This window comes from Triturus cristatus, chromosome 4_1 (genome assembly GCF_964204655.1).
Source record: "Triturus cristatus chromosome 4_1, aTriCri1.1, whole genome shotgun sequence".
In the NCBI taxonomy this organism is placed as follows: domain Eukaryota; kingdom Metazoa; phylum Chordata; class Amphibia; order Caudata; family Salamandridae; genus Triturus; species Triturus cristatus.
Window position 1 is genome coordinate 1,017,728,312 of NC_140585.1, and position 20,643 is coordinate 1,017,748,954.

At 40.8% G+C, this 20,643-nt stretch overlaps 1 protein-coding gene across 1 annotated transcript in view; it reads right to left on the reverse strand.

Annotated features, from left to right (window-relative positions):
- RELN (reelin) overlaps positions 1-20,643 on the reverse strand; it is a 1,440,257-nt gene that overhangs the window by 460,830 nt on the left and 958,784 nt on the right. The window contains exon 22 of the mRNA XM_085653954.1: positions 11,983-12,095. Within this exon, the coding sequence (XP_085510080.1) occupies positions 11,983-12,095 (113 nt within the window). The remainder of the gene's footprint in view (positions 1-11,982; positions 12,096-20,643) is intronic.

A 20,643-nucleotide genomic window follows, 5' to 3' on the forward strand; every position in this document is an offset into this window, starting at 1 on the left:
CACATCAAGCTTAATTTATATTTAACAATGTTATTTAGTAGTTTGATAGTCAATGAATGTAAATCTCTACTTTTTAGAGACTTTGTCTGAGTAAAGGCTGTTTGACCAAATATGTAAATAGCCCTGGGACTGGTGTTGTTTTTCTGCTGGGCTGCAGGTGGATATGTTCTGTATTGATGGTGAGGCGCTGCATTCTGAAGCCAACTTTTCTCCATTATGATGCCTGAGCCATAGTGCTTCATCTGCTTCCATGCAGAAAAAACTAATTTGATTCCGGGCTACCACAGAGCAGTAAATTGTAGGGAAATGATTGGAAAGAGATTCTGCACAACAATGATTGCCACATGGCCTTGGGTTGTCAAAGCTGGTGGAAGATCAAGCTGTGCTGTGCTTGGAATGAAATGTGTCTCCTAAATTCTCGTTGTCAAGGTCTGCTTGACAGGTAAGCCATCGGAAATATCCACTCTCCACAACCGCGGCAGCACTTTTAGAAAGGAGAGGAGAGCTATGTGGTTGGCAGACTGTAAGATGAAATACACAGAGTGCACATGCAAGTACCAGCTGCTTACCACACCGAACGGATCACTGTCGGGAATGTAAAAAGCAACAACAAATGCATTCTACTATAGCAAAACAGTTTTAAATATCGGCCATTTCTTTCTAAACAGAGAGTGGGAATGAGACATTATGTAAGGGACACAGAGGAGACATATGAAGGGATGTACTTTCAAGTTCCCAAATCATCCAGAGGATATGAACGGAGAGCAGGTTCCGCCACACATGTAACAAGGGAGACAGATCAGGAAATGGAGATGCTTGGGAAGGGGATTGCAAAAGGTGCAGGCACGGCAAAAAAGGAATCAGAGAAAGAAAACTGATGGATTTACTATTCATGTCTATCTTTCTCTTGTTCACTTTATACACCTTCCAAAAATGTATGCTTTCGGAGCATTCCTGCACACAAATACCACCCATTCTTTGCCAAGCCACTTCCACAACTTCCTCATTCACACCACAGGGGCCACAGTCACCAGCAGCTCCAGCTGTGGTGCTATGGAGCAAAGATTTGCATTTTAAACACACAATATATTTGACTTGTATCAAATTGATTTAAATACATTCATTCTTCTTGATGGTTTTGGGGAGCTTGGTACGGTCCTCTAAACAAGTTTATTATGAGCAGCACTATTCACACATGCTATCTATAGGAGTGTCTAATGTAAGCTCAGGAGGGCTGCATCCATGCCTGGTTTTCAGGATATTCACATAAAATAAACAAACAAATCTAAATAGAATTAATTTGCATAGCCAGCGTTAATTCTAAAAATCTGACATGGATCAGTTCCCACTGTACATATGCTAGGCATCCATGTTTTGAAGGTATGTTGCCAAGTAAGCAACTAGTGTATTCAACTACACCAGGGCTCTCCAAAGTCGGTCATGGAGGGCCAGATCCATGCCAGATTTTCAAGACAACTACATGTATCTAAATGGGGATATGCAAAAAATCTGGCATGGATCTGTCCCTTCAGGACCGACTTTGGAGAACCTTGAACTACAACATTTGGCTCGATACAAACTTCATTTTTCAGTAACCGAATCGACCAGAATTCGGATAGAAGAACATACTTACTAAGTTTACCTGACAAAGATTGTTTTAAAGTTGGAGATTTTAGTGGCAAATAAGTACTTTGAACCTCGAAATTGGGATTAACATTCCTGGATAAATCCTATTAAAACACAGTACAATACGATAGTTGAAGATTGCTGCAAGCTGGAGAATGTTGAACTCCTATCTAACCCCCCACCAAGGCCATCTCCTAACAACTGAAGTCAGTGCAAGGACCAAGGAGAGACAGGGAGACCAAGAGATAGAACGACATGCACAGAGAAACAAAGAAAAAGGGGGAAGAGATAAAGAGGTCAAAAGAACTGAAGGAAAGAGTCAAAGAAAGAAAGGAAGACAGAGACACCCAGCGAAAGAACAAGGGAGAAATATAGTCAGAGAGAGAATGAGGCGAATAGGACAAAAAGCAGAGAGTGAATAAGTGAGAGAGTGAAAGAAAGAGGAAAAGAGACAGAGAAGACGGAGAAAGGAGAGCCAGCAAATGGGTTAAATACAAATACACTGTGATTCTACTTCTCAGACCCAGAAAGACAAGAAAAATACGAAATTGTTTTGGAAGGGCAAGCGAAACATGAATTGGTGGATCACCGAGATCCTTAGAAGGTGAAAAAGAGAGTAGATCTGGATTGTATCAGGTCTAGGTTGCGACTGCATTACTTATTTTTCTTGTCACGACATCTATGTTTTCCTCAGCTATTCTATTTTACAACTTCAACAGAATAAACTCGTCTAGCTCAGCTGCCAGCAACAGTCATCGCCACGCCCACATGGCCTGGGACTTTACACGGATCCCTGGTGATTTTGAGATTCAAGTGTTTTGTTTTCCCTTCTGCCTTCAGGTTGCATTAACGGGCCTTAAGGTCATCTTTAAGGAACAAGGTTCTGTCCTTTGGTGTTTGACAGGTCTGATAGCTTTCAATGCCGCCATTCCTCGGGCTTACTGATAAGGGATACAGCGATCATAGTCCATTAATTACACATCTTTACGTCTCCCCAGATGTAGTGGATGTGCCGAAACTATGGCTCCTTCACAATGCATCTGAAAGGGATTTTACATGTCCACTGTGCCTCCTGTGTTTTACTGGCTTCACTACACTATCATGCAAACGCGCCACTTAGATGACTACATACGGAGGTAGGTCAATACATTGGATTCAATATACCGTATGCTAATAGTATCATATCCTTTACACCGACCTAGCTCTACCTTGCAAGATATGTATATAATTGTTGTTTTTAATTACAGTTATAGCTACCTCCCAAAGCAAGTACAGGTGGGGTTAAGAACAGTAAACATATAATTAATGTACAATGTAGAAGTAGGTTGATGTAGTGGATGCCATGTTATTTTAGGTCGATATTAATGATAATTCATTATATTAATTATATTTCAGATAGATCTCAACAAAATAACTTTTGGGCAGTTCTAATACCCCTCGAAGTTCAGTTTTCATAAAGTGTTTCCGGTGCTCTTAAATTATGGGTTAAAGTGGCTTAATGAGGTAGGCATGAAAGTTCCTGCATTCTTTACAAACAAAAGGACAACTATATTTACATGTGGATAATTTTTCAGCACAATATGCATTTTGATGCATTAGCAGCTCTTGGGTCTTTTTCAGATGGATCCTATTTTACCATTCGAAACATATCTTGCAGGAGAGCAGCTGCCGTATCTGGTTGGACTCCTCCTTAGATACCATCCCATTTCTTCATAGGTATGGGATCTAAACTCCAGGATTCAGTTGATGCACACACACATCTCAACACCACTCAACTGGCAGTAGAGAATGAGGTTTGGCCTTAGAACATGAGGACTCCAACGAGGTGTCCTTTTTTGGGCCTTCACAACACACCCCTCTCAGTTTTTTGATGTGCTGCTCAAGATGAAAAATTAATTGACAAAAGGTGTCCTTGAATTTCCCAGAAGTATGGCTCAGTCTCTGAGGCAGCTAATATGCATGCAACACATATAATTGGGTCATTCGTAAAGCTTTTTGAACCTATTAAGTTTGATGACAAATATGGCATATCATTTTTTATTGAGGTAGGTGTCACCCCATTATCTGAGGCAAGCATCACATTTCTGTTAAACCACTTTTGAATTTCAAATCTTAGGCAATTGATCCTAGTGATTATCCCTCAGATTTTACTCACATATAAATTTACAATAATATTGTCTTTATGGAAGTGCGACTGGTGCAGCCTCACTGGGCGCTGACGTGTGAAGGGGGGTGCTGACCTCAGGGGAGGGCACGGCATTTAGCAATAACATGATTGAAGAGATGAGGAGCCGTTTTGCACGGTGGTAGTGAGAGAATCCAAGGAGGCAGTCATGGCAAGTGGGGGCACCAAAAATTATTGTCGCACTGGGTTCCACCAGCACTAAAGTCAGACCTGATTGTCCCTGTATCACTAAATAAGTGTGGGGAAATGCCTTTAAAAGGAGAAACAATTGTCAGAACAGTGTAATGTTGCCCTTGGTCTAACCACGGAGGAAGATGGTCATCTCACCGATGGGTTCACTTCTCCAACCTTAACGTCACCACTGTGGAACTGGTCTGGGAGGAGAGGGCAAAAGGGCAAAACATGGACTGGAGTCTACTACAGTGGCAGACGTGTAAATCATGCATGCTTCAGAGCATGGAAAATGCCCCTTATTCAATTATTTTCAAGAGTCATATGAATATTGTAGTAGACATGTAATGCCATGATTTTAATAACCATTTTTTTCACCTTTATGAGACAACTACATCATGTTTAGGAGTCACAGGTTAACTTCACATATGCAATAGACTGCAGGAAAATAGTTACCAGAAGGCACTATATAAATGTATATATATGTAGTACTTTGTCTACTACACCTGTCTGTAAGGACAGTGCCACATGATGGTAGCAGGTAATCCCAGATACACGTGTGGCCTGGTTTCCTTGCCCCTAAAACTCCAGCCTGGCTCCTGGAAGCCATAGTGACACATTCACTGCCACTGTGCTACACTGAAATGATGTGATGGCAATTACAGGGTTCCTCAGGCAATTCGGTCCAGCATTCTTCCATGTCTGGAGCTATTGATATGCGTTCACTCCCCTGGGACTATGCCTAAGCCCTCCCTTGCCTCTCCATGGCCTAGTGTCCATTTTCAGCAGAACTAGCCATTGCATGGGTGTAAGCATGGACGTCATTTGGGATTAGTCATGGGTCGCATCTGTGACCTCAAGCTTGCTACCTGCTGTGCCTGGCACGTCCTTTGAGACCTCTGAGAAGGTTTTGGTGATGTTGGGGGATTGATCTTGCACCTGAGGTCACATTGCTAACCCTAGCCATATCTACCACAGCTACAGGTACATAAGGTCTGGCAGCAGACTCCTCTGTCACGGGATGCTCACATCTAATCTCTGGACTGTAGGAGACTTTCCATCACTGAGACAGGGCCAGGTGGACTCCAAAGTGCGGCAATACATTGCTTCTATTAAATACTTTGTTTTCTTAACATGATTAGTAAACCCCATCCCCTGAACATCAAATGCCGATCTAATTGCATTTAATAACTTCCCAGCTTCTGTAATTCCATTTTCACTAAAATACCCATCCGGCCGCTGGGTGTTGATCAGCTCACAGAGGCAGCATGGAACAGCTGTTTGCTTCTCATTATGCTCTGCTCTGATGTAAATGTCTTCACATAAAACTGAAATAAATTTTCATCAGTGTAACAAATGCTCAATTCATGTACCATACAATTTTCTGAGAGCAGATGCCCACGTTTAATATTTTTAATCCACGCTTCTCCCTTTTATGGTCTTCCAGGGAACACGTCCCCGGTAATGAGAGTTTCTTTATGGCGTCTGTTCCGGGGCTGCGTTTTTTCACGCATCGGAACGGAAAGGTTAGAAAAACAGGGCATTTTTGCTTTGTAACACGTCCCAGGCTTCGAATTATTTTGTGATTATGCAAAAATCACGTTGCTGACGAAAACGTGCACAGAGAGGTACTTCACATTAAAGGAAATCATTTTATACAAATTAGAGGTTGTGGCCTAACGGCTAGAGCAGTCGACCTCGAAACTGTGGAACCAGGTTCGAGTCTCAGCAGAGACGCTCAACATCCTGTGATTCTGGGCAAATCACTTTATTTCCCTGTGCCTAACAAAAAGGAACGTGTCTGTCTACTGTATCGCAAGTGGTGCTCGTGTAAAGCGCTCGCATACTTTCGGTTCGAGTTCGTGCTGCATAAAACTCCAAAAAGTAAAAAAAACAAAACAGTTTACAAAATCAAAAGGCCCGACTTACAACTTGTTTGTGTTCCTATATTCGTGGACCAAAAAACCCTTTTGGCCTTTTGTAGATGTAATTGACATTTACGTATTCAGACGGATGTTATCAATACACAATATTTACCAGTAAGGCGTATTTTCAGCAGTGCACTGGGAATGGCGTCACTGTTCGACAGGGAAGGTATTAGAAAGGTAAGCCTTAACTTTGTGGGTAGTCCTATACATTCCAAGTAATGATGTTAAGGCATAAATAAAAAATAAAAAAATCGTTGGAGAGAATGCCCAAATACGGTATATACGTTTCCCAACCCCCCATATTACACTGTGGTGTAGGAGCTTTGACCATTACTATCTACTTGCTACACAGTGCCCATATCTTCCATCCTCTCTTTTGGTTTTCACACACATTTTTATGCTGATCGTATTCAGGTTTGTTTCTCATTTTCTAAAGTTTCCCGTTTCTATTCTGGCTCGTCGTTATGCCTGCTTCTCGGCCACTGGAAAGTGGACTTTCTCATTTTAAATCCGTTTAAGACGGAGGTAATGTTTTTCCTACTATAAATTACATCCTAGCTCCCCTCTCTATTTTTTCCTCCGTATTCCAATACACCCACTGAGATTACTCATAACGTTTGACTTTCTGACCTCTTACTTTTCAGAAACAAATCTCATTGGCCTGCCGAACATGCTGTTTTCAACTGTTCAATGTTAACAACCAATCCTGTTCTTTCTTCCGTTCTCTGCTGTCAAACTTCTAATTCAGCCTCCCTTCCGCTTTACTTCAGCTACAATCGATTCTCAACTTGTCTGCTCCTAGTTTAATTCGACTTTTAATTTCTAACCACGCTACGCCTTATTTAGTCTGGCTACATTGGTTACCTATATTTCATTTTCAATTTCATTATCTGTGTATTGTTTTCAGATGCCTTGCTCCACTTCACTTCACTTATGCTATTTACTTCATGCTTATCAAACTCTCAAGCACCTGTGCTTGGCAAACCAGGCTCTCCTGGTATCCTCCTCTTCCTTGTAGTCCTTCCTGTTTTAGCTCTTACTTTGCTGGGTCTAAAACTCTGGAATGACCTACTGCTTTCTGTGATACTCCCACTTCTCTGACAGTGTTTAAATCACGCATCAAGAAGCATCAGTAAAACTAGATTTTCCCTGACTGATGCCCCTCCAATGAATTGATGTTTTGCTTGGGTGTCACAACGTTCTTGGTTTCTGGTCTGAATTCTGTGTTTCTGTTTGCTGCAAGTAATTTGATAAAAGTACTAAAAGTTGTCAAATAAAGAGATCCTTTATTTTCCAGGAAAAACATTGTTATGGTGGATAAATAGAAATGAATGTGGTAACGAAAAATTACAATGAACTTGCTTCTGCGGACTGTCTGTCCGGCAGAGAGCTCACACAAGTTTTCATGATTGTTGCAACGCGTGATAGAGTAGGACATGTACTCAGTACTTGCATCAGACAAAACCTCACACCAGATGCTTTACTTAGCAATTGATGGTCAAACTCATCACAGCCATTCCTAGCATGGCACTTGAGACATGACTGGATTGAGGTAGTGGTTGTGGGAACCTCTGGACCATGAGTTGCCTTTGGCAGGAGGCTTAGCGCGACCATAACTGAACACGCTGCCCACCCTGCACTGTTAAACTGCATCTTGACGACCCTCTTTGTGTTTTTTACAAAAGGACGGTGCACCAAAGAAAAGTCTTTTCAAATATTCCAATTGTTGTTCTTTTATTCTTATTCAACTCTTAGAAATATCAGACTCAGCCAACGCGTTTCGTTCTTTACGAACTTCGTCAGGGCTGTGAAAAAATACAAATATAAACATACATATGTAAAAACACGTCATATACAACATAAAACACAACAAACTACATTACTACTAATACATAAAAAAGTGACATTACTATATGTTTCTATACAAATAATGAAAAAACAACAGAGAACATACAAAATGGATTTCACATATAAATACATTACAGACAATATTTAAAATTTCGACATATTAGTCAGATATACATACAAAACAAGAGTTAAAACTTTCCAAAAGCACATGTGTATCCTACCTAAGTATGTATGTAGTCCAATGCTCTAAGCAGAAGGTTCAATTTAATATTTATATGTCTAGGAACCTCATCTGTAAGTGAGCTAATGGGTTTATGATAAAAAAAATGGGTCTTTATAGATACCAAATAGCAGTGATTCATATGATTAACACCCTAATAGAGGATTTTTTTTTTTTTTTTTTTTTTCATGTGCCAATTCTTACCATAGATTGTTTTTAAGAAACGACCTCCAGGAATTTCAAAGGTGGTCGACTTCCAATTGGTATGCTTGTTCATACAAAATGGCATGTAACCTAGTAAGAATGAATTGTTAAATTGTTATAGCCTCTTATGGGCATGAAAGATTGGAATCAAAAGGAAAGCGCGGGTAACAAGATCTTTCCATTGGAAAGCGAAAAACACCTTACCTCTCCAAGTAGCTGAAAGGTGTATGTACAATTAAGATCCTATGTACATCACCGGATAGTTCAAATAGCGGTCGGACTCTTAGTTTAGTCCATAGATAGCATGAGTAAAAATAGATCAACCCTGTTGTTGTATATTTAAGCCCAATGTGTAGGCTCCATTTTTCTAAAAAAACGAAACGGAAAATATCATAAATACCCATTCTTAATCTCATATCATATCACAAACACTCATTCGTAATCTCATCTCCTAACTATTAACAGGTTCGACAGCCTATATCTCCCATTATACATTTATCCATAACCTAAAGACCGATACTATCGTATGACATATATGTCTATTAGAAACAGCATAGACAAAAACCAGGTTCCTAATAGTTTTGACGCAGCGGTAGTATACAACAAATTATAGACTGTAAGTATTCCTTTTTCACATTGACCATCTTTATACAATTCCTCCATAATTATACTTAAAAGGAGAAAGCCGTTACCTAATTCCCGCCATAAAAAACAAACTGTCTCTGTAAATCGACTTTCAGCGGTTCTTGTCGCCTAAAAACACATGACCCCAAATCTACAAAGAATACCTATCTCAATCGTTTAAAATAGGAATGTTGTGTTGAAGTTATGTCCCCGATAATTTTAGAAACAACACCTATATCAACCGTTTGACGTGGAAAACTCACGTTAATTTTCCATCCAAAGCCCCAAAGGTATCACATTAGTTTGTTATTTTCTAAATACACTACACGATTCCCGTCTTACCTTTGAAACGGGCGCTTCCTCAAGTTAGCGGCGAAACCATGCCTCATTGGTCGAGCCTCTTAAGTAAGCCCCACCCTCATGTCACGTGAAGGAACCCGGAAGTATTTGAATAGCTATTACGATATTGAAGCAGAATTTCCAACCTATGGGCGCCATTTTGGAATAGTATACGGGTGTGATAAGCCGATAGAAATTTAGGAAAACCAAATGAACACAACGTCTGATCTAGACTAAACGTGAAGTCCATTCGTTTATATTGTTTACAAAGATGTATGAAGTAAGATTATATCGGCAGGAATAATGTGAACGCCTCGATAGCATTTGGAATGACATTAGGATATCAAGCAAAAGTTCCCGAACATATAGGCGCCATATTGAAATGATATAACGGTTTGATCAGACGTTGTGTTCATTTGGTTTTCCTAAATTTCTATCGGCTTATCACACCCGTATACTATTCCAAAATGGCACCCATAGGTTGGAAATTCTGCTTCAATAACGTAATAGCTATTCAAATACTTTGATTTTTCCACGTCAAACGGTTGATATAGGTGTTGTTTCTAAAATTATCGGGGACATAACTTCAACACAACATTCCTATTTTAAACGATTGAGATAGGTATTCTTTGTAGATTTGGGGTCATGTGTTTTTAGGCGACAAGAACCGCTGAAAGTCGATTTACAGAGACAGTTTGTTTTTTATGGCGGGAATTAGGTAACGGCTTTCTCCTTTTAAGTATAATTATGGAGGAATTGTATAAAGATGGTCAATGTGAAAAAGGAATACTTACAGTCTATAATTTGTTGTATACTACCGCTGCGTCAAAACTATTAGGAACCTGGTTTTTGTCTTTGCTGTTTCTAATAGACATATATGTCATACGATAGTATCGGTCTTTAGGTTATGGATAAATGTATAATGGGAGATATAGGCTGTCGAACCTGTTAATAGTTAGGAGATGAGATTACGAATGAGTGTTTGTGATATGATATGAGATTAAGAATGGGTATTTATGATATTTTCCGTTTCGTTTTTTTAGAAAAATGGAGCCTACACATTGGGCTTAAATATACAACAACAGGGTTGATCTATTTTTACTCATGCTATCTATGGACTAAACTAAGAGTCCGACCGCTATTTGAACTATCCGGTGATGTACATAGGATCTTAATTGTACATACACCTTTCAGCTACTTGGAGAGGTAAGGTGTTTTTCGCTTTCCAATGGAAAGATCTTGTTACCCGCGCTTTCCTTTTGATTCCAATCTTTCATGCCCATAAGAGGCTATAACAATTTAACAATTCATTCTTACTAGGTTACATGCCATTTTGTATGAACAAGCATACCAATTGGAAGTCGACCACCTTTGAAATTCCTGGTGGTCGTTTCCGTAAAACAATCTATGGTAAGAATTGGCACATGAAAAAAAAAAAAAAAAAAAAAAAAAAAATTCCTTTATTAGGGTGTTAATCATATGAATCACTGCTATTTGGTATCTATAAAGACCCATTTTTTTTTTATCATAAACCCATTAGCTCACTTACAGATGAGGTTCCTAGACATATAAATATTAAATTGAACCTTCTGCTTAGAGCATTGGACTACATACATACTTAGGTAGGATACACATGTGCTTTTGGAAAGTTTTAACTCTTGTTTTGTATGTATATCTGACTAATATGTCGAAATTTTAAATATTGTCTGTAATGTATTTATATGTGAAATCCATTTTGTATGTTCTCTGTTGTTTTTTCATTATTTGTATAGAAACATATAGTAATGTCACTTTTTTATGTATTAGTAGTAATGTAGTTTGTTGTGTTTTATGTTGTATATGACGTGTTTTATACATATGTATGTTTATATTTGTATTTTTTCACAGCCCTGACGAAGTTCGTAAAGAACGAAACGCGTTGGCTGAGTCTGATATTTCTAAGAGTTGAATAAGAATAAAAGAACAACAATTGGAAGATTTGAAAAGACTTTTCTTTGGTGCACCGTCCTTTTGTAAAAAAGTTTGTATATCTGGTTTCCAGTAGAGCTTAAGTACGGCTCGCTCTGGACGTGTCTTTGCACCTACTAAAAAATTGTATGCTGATTTTGGATTTGGTGTGCTTAACATTGGTCAGCCGTACGGTTTTTTGTTTATAGACCCTCTTTGTGTTCTTTGATGCCTTAAATTATGTTCAGCTTGCGTTCAGCCTGCTTTACTAACTCAATGGATCATACACAATAAAACGCAGACATTATATTTCTCATGTACTGCGAGGCGGAGGACTTTGGGAAACAATACAAACAGACTCAAGCAATTTCTTACTACAGTTTCAACAGTAGGAGTCTGGACTTTGGTGAATTCTATTAAAGACAATGCAGTGAGTTTGAATAATGACAAGTAGATATGTTCAGACCAAGGATTCCAATGTTTCTCTGTGTTCCTCCGTGTTTAATTTAAAACAGTCTGTACTCAAAGGTGTGAATGCTCTAATGCCGTGGGCTATAGCAGTCCTTAACTCCCCTCTCTCCTATTGTTGGTTATTGTCTATGGCTTTGGCTTGTAACTCGGGCAGAGGATAGTCATCAATGACTATAATCCACATCAGAGAGCAATACTGCTATATTCCAGCACAACAAAGTCTTAAAGCCAACCGTGTGCTAAACAACTAGCAGAGAAGTCCACCGCGTCTCGTGTTGTGGTTTGAGGCATGGGATTTAATGGGCTTTGTAAGTGATGAAAGCGCTCATGACTTGAACTTTGCTAAAATGGTAACAGAGCAGAGGTAACAGTAACTGGATCAAGTGTGTTTGCTACGTCAGCATCCTAAGGTGTCTTACCATGTTTTCTGCGGTAAAAGTACAGTAATTCTTCTCCAGTGTGTGAACTCACTGGAATGATAGATACTCGCCGCTGTAAACTCCTGGCAGCTGGGCATACTAGGAAGACATTCCTACAAAAAGAAAAAGTATATAGAGTTAATTCGTTCATATGGATTTATCTAAACACCATTTAATATGTTTCATTGCCCATTTTAGTAGGCATTTCAGTAGTAATGGGTTGGCTAGCAGTGCACCAGAGAGCGGCTAAGAGACTATTCAAAGCACATCCAGGTTTGTTTAACAGAGCATCTCACAGACTCTCACAACAGACATCCTCTGCAGTTGCGTGCTGTCACTCACTGTACCCGCCTGTAGGGGGATCTCTGCTCACCCTGCCTTTCAAATGCAGACACACCAATGACTTCAAATAGCCAGTCCAACTTCCCTAATGCACTGTTCCCTGTGCAAGTGTGGGTTTGTTCCTGTCCTGTAAACAATGCCTTTGTTGGGATAGAGGGCGATGTCCTACTCGGCACCTGTCGCACAGACTTGAGTGTGCACTGCAGCTCAGAGTGGGACAGTGCACTGTATCCATATTATGGCCGTAGAGGCTCACAGATGTATCATGTTAACTTATAAGCTTCTGCCTGACTCTTCCTACTAAAATAAACTTGCTCTTGTGCAGGTTTAGTTGAGCTGACCTACTACCTACTGCAAAGTACTGGTGATGTCTGCACAAGCCTACACAAGAGCTCCTCCTGCTTTAGGAAGAGTATCAGGGAGAACTTACATGCAAATCACATAAAAAGCACTAGAACATATCACACTGCGAACTGTGTTTCACGTTTGATTGGAAAAAAGTGATAGGCCAGTCTCCATCCTGAAAATCATGGGTATGTTCTCAATGTTCTCAGCTGACATGAGGCAAAGGAGCTAGCACTTGAGTGAACTGGGGGAGAGCATGGATTGTTTATTATAATATTTGCATTTTTAATGGCAGATCTGAAAAAACGTTCCAAATCTAGTTTAAAAAGGAGCTGCCCTTATTTAATAAAAAGTGAGCTCAGGCGATGCAAAATTTTGACTTTACTAATTGATTATATAACACATATTAGTAATGTATTTTTCAATTGTAAGATCCCATTATATCTTCTCAAGAGTTTGTGTGAATCTAGTTTATTAGCTGTGGATTGAGCGATGAGACGCTCCCATACAGTTACCCAGTTCCTAATAAGCAAAGTGCAGGTTTCATTGAGAATTTCTAGTTTTACGCCTCTTAGCTATGGTAGAAAATGCAAATAAAGGGGCATATGTACAAAATATTTTGAGGATGGAAATGATCCGATTTGCATAATACGCCCATTTACGATTGTAAAAAAAGCAATTTTGAATGTACATTATACCAAATCAAGATTTGGTAACTTGTTACCAAACAGCAATTTGTGTTAGCGATTCCGTATTTGGAAGGGGCGTGTTTAGAAATCCCTTCCAAATATCAAATTGCAGTAGTATGTATGAATGTTTTATGACCAAATTCCACTTGCAAAACATTTATTTTTTACTGACATCTTGAAGGAGGTGGTAACCTACTCACAAAAAGGAAGGAGTCCCCAAAGGACCACTGTCTACTCTTAAAAAACATGAAACTTCAAAGTGTCATCTTTTCTTCCTTTAAGGAAAATGGGCTGCAGTAAAAAAAAGTTTGCTTTATTAAAAAGTGATCTTAGACATCCCTGTGATGACTGCGATTCCTTATGGGTCGCAAATTGCAAGCTACCTCATTAATTTTCATGAGGTAGTTTGATTTGTGACCCACTAGGAATTGCTACTTAAAAAATTTAAGTTTTCTTACATTAAGAATTGTGATTTACTAATTGAGATTCAGTAAAGAAATCGCAATTCTAGATTTTGTGCATCTGGCCCACAATTATAAAATCTAATCAAAACTACAAGAAAGTCAAGAATCCAAAATATTACATTTCCAAACCAATTTTCAAAAAAGAAGAAAAACGCAATACATAAAAACACCACAAAAACAATAAAAATTGTTTAAGGAGAAAAGAGGTTCTGCATTTTTGTAAAAAATGCACACAAAAACATCGCAAACAATGGGAAAGTAGTCTATGGAAGCCCGAGTGCCTCTACCTGTACCATATAAAGCTCTAAAGTAAGAAATCTTTGGCAGCTCCTTTGCACTCGCCATGCCTGGAATCACCAGCACACCGTGCATGTGCTCGAAGCTCACTATCCCAATGCAAGTGCCTGCCTGCAATCACCCAAAAATGCCTTTGCATAAATCACTGATGGGCAACCCCCAGCTCCTTGTTCTTGTGCCCTGTATATTCCCATCATCTTCCTACAGGCATGTCCTCTGTACTCAGCATCCCACTGAATACATACCATGTGTGTACTCAACAGAGAACACTCCACATTTTACACTTCTCTTAGCACCAAGAAGCCCACTGGTGAAGGTGTGCATTTTATATAAAAAATAGAACAATAAATATGTCTTGTATACATTCTCCATCCTGATGCTGTATGTCCTGAATGTCCTTATAAGCCCCTAAGTAGATTGACAGTGAGCACTCAGGAGCTCCATCTGAGGTATCTTAATTAAACAGTCTATTGTGTATGTGTCCTATGTGCAATAACTCACTCCTGGTGCATAGATACCTCTGTGCAGTCACCAACTACCCACCTGTGCATATGCTTTATTGTGTACTTCTAGAATATTGTGGTTTTCACATTGATCTACAAAAACATTTAATCCAGAATAGCAACTGCAACTATATAATCACAGTAAGCATATACACCCAAGTTTATAATGCTACTCTTGATTCCACATAAACATACATTGATGGTACATATATCTTCAAGGTATGTAGATGTGGAGTTATACCTATACTTTCATCTATATACATGCCTTGACAATGCAGTGGTAGTTGTTATTCTGCCATACATACTTTTGTAGGCCGATATTTGGACTAAGAAATCAATGGGACCGAGTGTCTAGACAGTTGTTTGCCACAAGCACCTTTGACAGATATGCACTGCGCATGCCGGCACCTGTCCGTCTGCACTCACACTCCAGCTCCACCACCTTTTATCCAAAAGGAGTACGCTCAAAGCCCAGCAGCTCTGGCCCAAGGTATGCATGCTGCAAGTTCACAAAGTAGAGTACTCGCACTGCATTCCACTGTTGCTAGACTTTGCATCATGCTCCCTAAATGGTCTTGGATCCAGCTCTCCACAGCCTGGACTAGACAGGATGGGTCAGCCAACGAACAACCACAGGAGTATGTTAGCATCTTGGGCATTACATAATGGGGGAGGTGGCACAGAAACCCAAGAGGGGTACTGAGGACCAATGCCACCACGGCATGTAGTGTTGGAACACTGGGTGCGCATTGGCTGGATTACACGCTGAGGACACATGGCAGCAGGCGTCTAGATTTGAAACACAAGACCACGCATGATGGTGTGATAGACTTGGACAGCACACATTGTTCTGAAATCCGTAGTCATCTTTTTCATACATTTTGAGAGCCCACTATATTTGAAGAATGAATAGTGTGACAGTGGGACAGCAAGCTGCAGAAGTGCCTGCACATGCTTCTGCCTGTCACTTTCAAAACAATTCATCACTTTCGAGCAGCTGCAGGTGTGCGTGAACCCAGTCTTGTTTATTTGTTTATGCAAGGAGCTGACCAGTGACTAGCAGTAGTAGCCTACAGAGGGACCACATTCATTCTATGCCGAATGGAAAAGGCCAATGTGTAAAGTGTTAGTTTGCACAAAATGCTGACCATAAAAAGGCAAAGGCCGAAGGGTGACCCAAGCCCTTCTCTTTACATTTGCTGTTTTTGTTGTTACTGTATTGATATGAGCCCTTACAAGCAGCTGGAGCTGTCTTCAGCCTATAAACACACACATTGTATGTTTATTTACTGTGGATCCCCAGACTGCTCTCACTGAATGGACATTTCGTGTGTTCCTCAATGAAGCACATGTATAGGATGATTGTAAAATAAATTGCATGACTACAGCTTTAGAGGCCCAGCATGCCACTAGGGAATGACAGGTAAGCCTCAAATGTCACTCCCCAACAAATCTCTCTTAAGGTTCCAGGCAGTGCTTTAAATGGGCCGGTACTCACCGGTACTGAGTAACGGCACTTCCGAATTTTTTTGCGGTCAGTACCGGCACTTCTCTGTAGCCAGGGAGAGTACCAGTACCCTGATCCACGGCACGGCAGTCTTGGTTTCTCTGCTCCAGTGCAGGGCAGAGGCCGCTCTGCCTCCGAGGAGCTTGCAATTAACTTGGCCGAAGTATCCTTTTACAGAGTTACTGGTGAAGATTCCAGCAGCGCCCATTTCATTGTCCCCAAACTGCAGGGGGGTGAGAGGGTTTGTGTCACGCTGTGATTAACTTGGCAGGGTCTCTAGACAGACCCTGCACTGTCAATCAGGTGCGCAGCGACCTTTCGGGAGAAAGTGCCATCATGACTTTCATTTTGTGTTGAATTAATCTGTGTTTTTTTACATAAACACATTTGTCATGTGTTTTAATATGTGCTGCAACTGGTACAGAAGTCTCTATGTATGATGTTATTTTGCCCTTAGCCCCGCCCCTGCCCCGCCCACTTGCCACACCTCTATTTTAATGAGTACCTGCACTTATTTGTCCCCATTTAAAGCACTGGTTCCAGGGAATTGTGACATGATGATTCGAGTTACAACACTGCACAACTAAACATTATAGGGGCATATTATCAAGAAACAGAGTTAAAATTATCGCCGCTTTAGCGGCAGAAAACTGCCGCTAAAGCGGCGATAATGGGCTTGATAATATGCCCTGGAGAATTCCCATAGAAGCCCATGTTTTGGAGACAATATGGGCTTCTATGGGAATTCTCTGCGGCATATTATCAAGCCCATTATCGCCGCTTTAGCGGCAGTTTTCTGCCGCTAAAGCGGCGATAATTTTAACTCCAGGCTTGATATTATGCCCCATAGGGAGAATACTACATGGCTTTTCTTTTCACACAAAAAACGCCGAAAAAAGCATGCTCACAAATACCTTAGCGAGAAAAATATCAGTAATTACAACTGGAAACCAGTGCATTACTAACAATCGAAAAAGAAATCTCAAGCACGAAGTGTGATCCCACTAACCACTTCCAACCAGCTATCTGTAACCGAGGACTTCTACCCTTGCAGACGTGCTTCTGTGGAGTAGTGAAGCTCCTTGTCCATGCCCTTACATGAACATTCAGAAATCGCATTCCATTATCGGAAACAAAACTCTCTGGGAACCTCTCCTGGAGAAAAACATCCATAAGAAAACCAATGGCAGCTTTGGAACTGTGATCAGAAATGAACCGTACCACCAGCCATTTCCTGCAATGCTGGATCATCACCAGCGTGAACTAGGATGGACAAGACAAAGTGCTGAAGGGATCAATTATATCGATCCTTAGCTTCATCCAGGACCCTAGAGGTAATTCAATGAGATGAAGGAGAGGTGTTGAATCTCTCAACTTTTTCCTCCCACACTACACATATAACACAATTTCTAGCTATATCTTCAATGTCTCTACATTGTAAATAAATTTACCCAGACACGAGTAAAATGTAGACTTTGTGTTTCATTAATCTGCATCCCAAATGCCTCTCATGGGCCATGGACAAGAGCCTTGATCTCAGCTTCACATGCGACGCCAGCCTTTTGTCATGCATCACCAGACTGTCTTCCACTGACCGTTCCTCAGCCACTTTAACAAGGAGCTGTACAGAACCATGCATGTTACTCTCTTTCACCCACCCATTTTAAAAACAAATTAATGGCTTGTTACATTGCTTCATCCTTATCAATAGTTGCATGCCAGTCCTGTTCATCGCCCATGGCCCCCACATCTACAGTAGCAAACACACAATTTTCAGATTCATCTTCACTTACATCATCTTTCCGTTCACCCACACTCAGAAACTTAAACAAATAAGCAAGTGTGTTTTTCCACACAGGAAATGTGGATAATATCATAGTTGTATTGGAGAAGTCGTGTGGAAAGCCTGCAGATTGCGGTGTGTGATTCTGTGTTCAGATTACATTTCAAATTTACAGAAGGGGTTTGTGGTTGGTTTGGATCACCAATTGTTTCCCCAAGGCATAACTGTGAAACTTCTGTACTTCCCAACAGCAGGCCAAAAGCTCTTCTTCAATCACTAAAAAATGTACTTCTGTGTCCTTAAAGGTATGTGGCATGTACCAAAGTGTGAACTTATCTTGCCCCTTTTTTAATTCAGAATGGCACCTAACCTGACATTGTTGTTATCAAGAGTGAAGTAACATTACTGTTTCAGGACTTGTGTACTCTCTAACAGTGCATTGACTCATTAGAAAGCCTCTTGACTGCATTGATCCCACACAAATGCCTTTCAATTCTTTAGCATATTGGTGAGCAGCCTAATATGCTAGGCACAGTCCTGAATGTAACATAAATAAAACTCCCACATTCCCACAAAAGACTTTAACCCATCCTTCTCAGTAGGTGGTTGTGCCTCCACAATCACCTTACTTGAACCTGGGCGTGGCTGCATCCCATTTTTTTAGATTACATGTCCCAGGTATTCCATCTGATTTTTCAAGAACTAGAAAATATATTTATCCCTCTTGAGAACCAGCCCATTTTCTTGTAGGTTGGCTAAGAGTTGATCAAGTATATGGTCATGTTCTTCTCTGTTCTCTGTCTGCCGCACAGAAAAGCATGTCATCCTGGAACATGGGCATCCCCATCACTCTCATAAACATCTGTAACAGTATCTGTTAGAAAATGGAGGTCACCACGGTGAGCCTGAAAAGTATTGGCAGATTTAGAATTTGTCCATAGGAGAAACGAGAGCTGTGTAAATACCAAGAGTAGGGGTCAAGTTCCACCTGGTGGTAAGCAAATGGCAAGGTCAGGCTTGCTGAAAACTGTACCACTACCAATGTTGCTGGCATTTCTGTAATTTTGGCAAGTGGATGTGAATCTACCATATCTCTTTGTTCAGGCTGCGGAGATCGACACACACACACACTCAACTCCAGGCTGCGCTTGCCCGCTAATATTAGAGGTGACAACCACATGATGACTCAATTGGTTCAATAATTTCCCTTTACCTAGTGCTGCTAATTCCGTCTAAAGGTACTCAATGACACTGAAAGGTGGGTCAACAGACTCTCTTAGACTAAGAAGTCCTGGAGGACTGAATGGGCAAAGTGTCCATCTCACTGGACCCGACTGTCCTCGAGGCAGTAGTGTTTGGCAAACGTGTGCAGTGATGCCTATGTAGCTGCTTGATAGATGTCCATGACTCCTCTAGATAATGCAGTGGGTGCTGCTGGAGCTTTGGTGAAATGAGCTCTTAAGTCTTCAGGGAGCAGTTTCATGGTCATTGCATTGCAGATCTTAATGCAAAGGATGATCCATCAAGAGTTGGTTCTCTTTTGAACTGCCTTCCCCTTCTTTGCCCCTGCAAATCCAATAAAGAATTGATCGTTGACCCGAAATTCTTTGGCATGATCGATATAGAACGATAACGCTCTTTTTGGATCCAGATGGTGAAGTTGCTCCTCTTCTTTATAAGGATGAAAAGGGGGGAAGGTCGGCAGGGGGATGTTTTGCCCAATGTGAAAAGGTGTGACCACTTTTGGCAAAAAGAAAGACCGAGTCCTAAGAGGGAGCTTGTGAGAGAAGAAGGAAGTGTAGAGAGGATTAATTGAAATTGCCTGCAATTTGCTAACCCTCCTGGTAGATGTATTTGCCACATGGAAGACAGATTTGATTGTTAGGAGCCGTAAAGGGCAGCTGTTCTTCAGCTCACGAGGAGCAACCATCAGGATAGTGAGAACTTATTTCAAGTCCCATTGGGCCATAATGAAGGGCGAGGGAGAAAACATATGCTGTAAACCTTTAAGGAATCTTGTCACAACAGGTGACTTAAACATGAATGGTTGATCTGGCAACCGTTAGGAAGCAGAAGTGGCAGACAGACATCCTTTTTACTGTGACCCAGGCAAAGCCTTGCCGGAACAAGGAATACATGAAAAGGAGAACTTCTGACAAGGGTGCAGACAGAGGATTAACTGAGTTGGATGTAAACCAATCAACAAACTTGTCTCATCGGCAGGCATAGATGGTTTTGGAAGAAGAATGCCTGGCTGCCAGAATAACATTACATACTTGAGAAAGAAGATCAAATACCCTCAACTGTCGCAGCTCAATCTTCACAAATGAAGGTGGACAGTGGACTGGTTCAGGTGCAGTATCCTGCCCTGTTGCTGCAATTCTCTCAAATGGGCAACTTCACTAGAGAACAGATAGTCATGCTCAGGAGTTCGGGATACCATACTAACTCTCCATGCCATGTATGGATTCACTGACATGACTTGGGCCTGGTTGTTCTTGATCTTCTTGAGAACTCTGGACAGAATGGGTATCAGCAGGAAGGAGTCCTGAGATCCATTTGAGATGAAATGCGTCTCCAAACGAGAGCTTTCTTGGAGACTCCATGTCACAGAGATTCTGACATTGTACATCTACGCAGTGGAGAAAAGATCTTACCAAGGCTCTCCTCAATCTCGCAGGAGATCATGTACCACCTCTGGATGAAGATGCCGTTCGTGATCTGCTAGGCA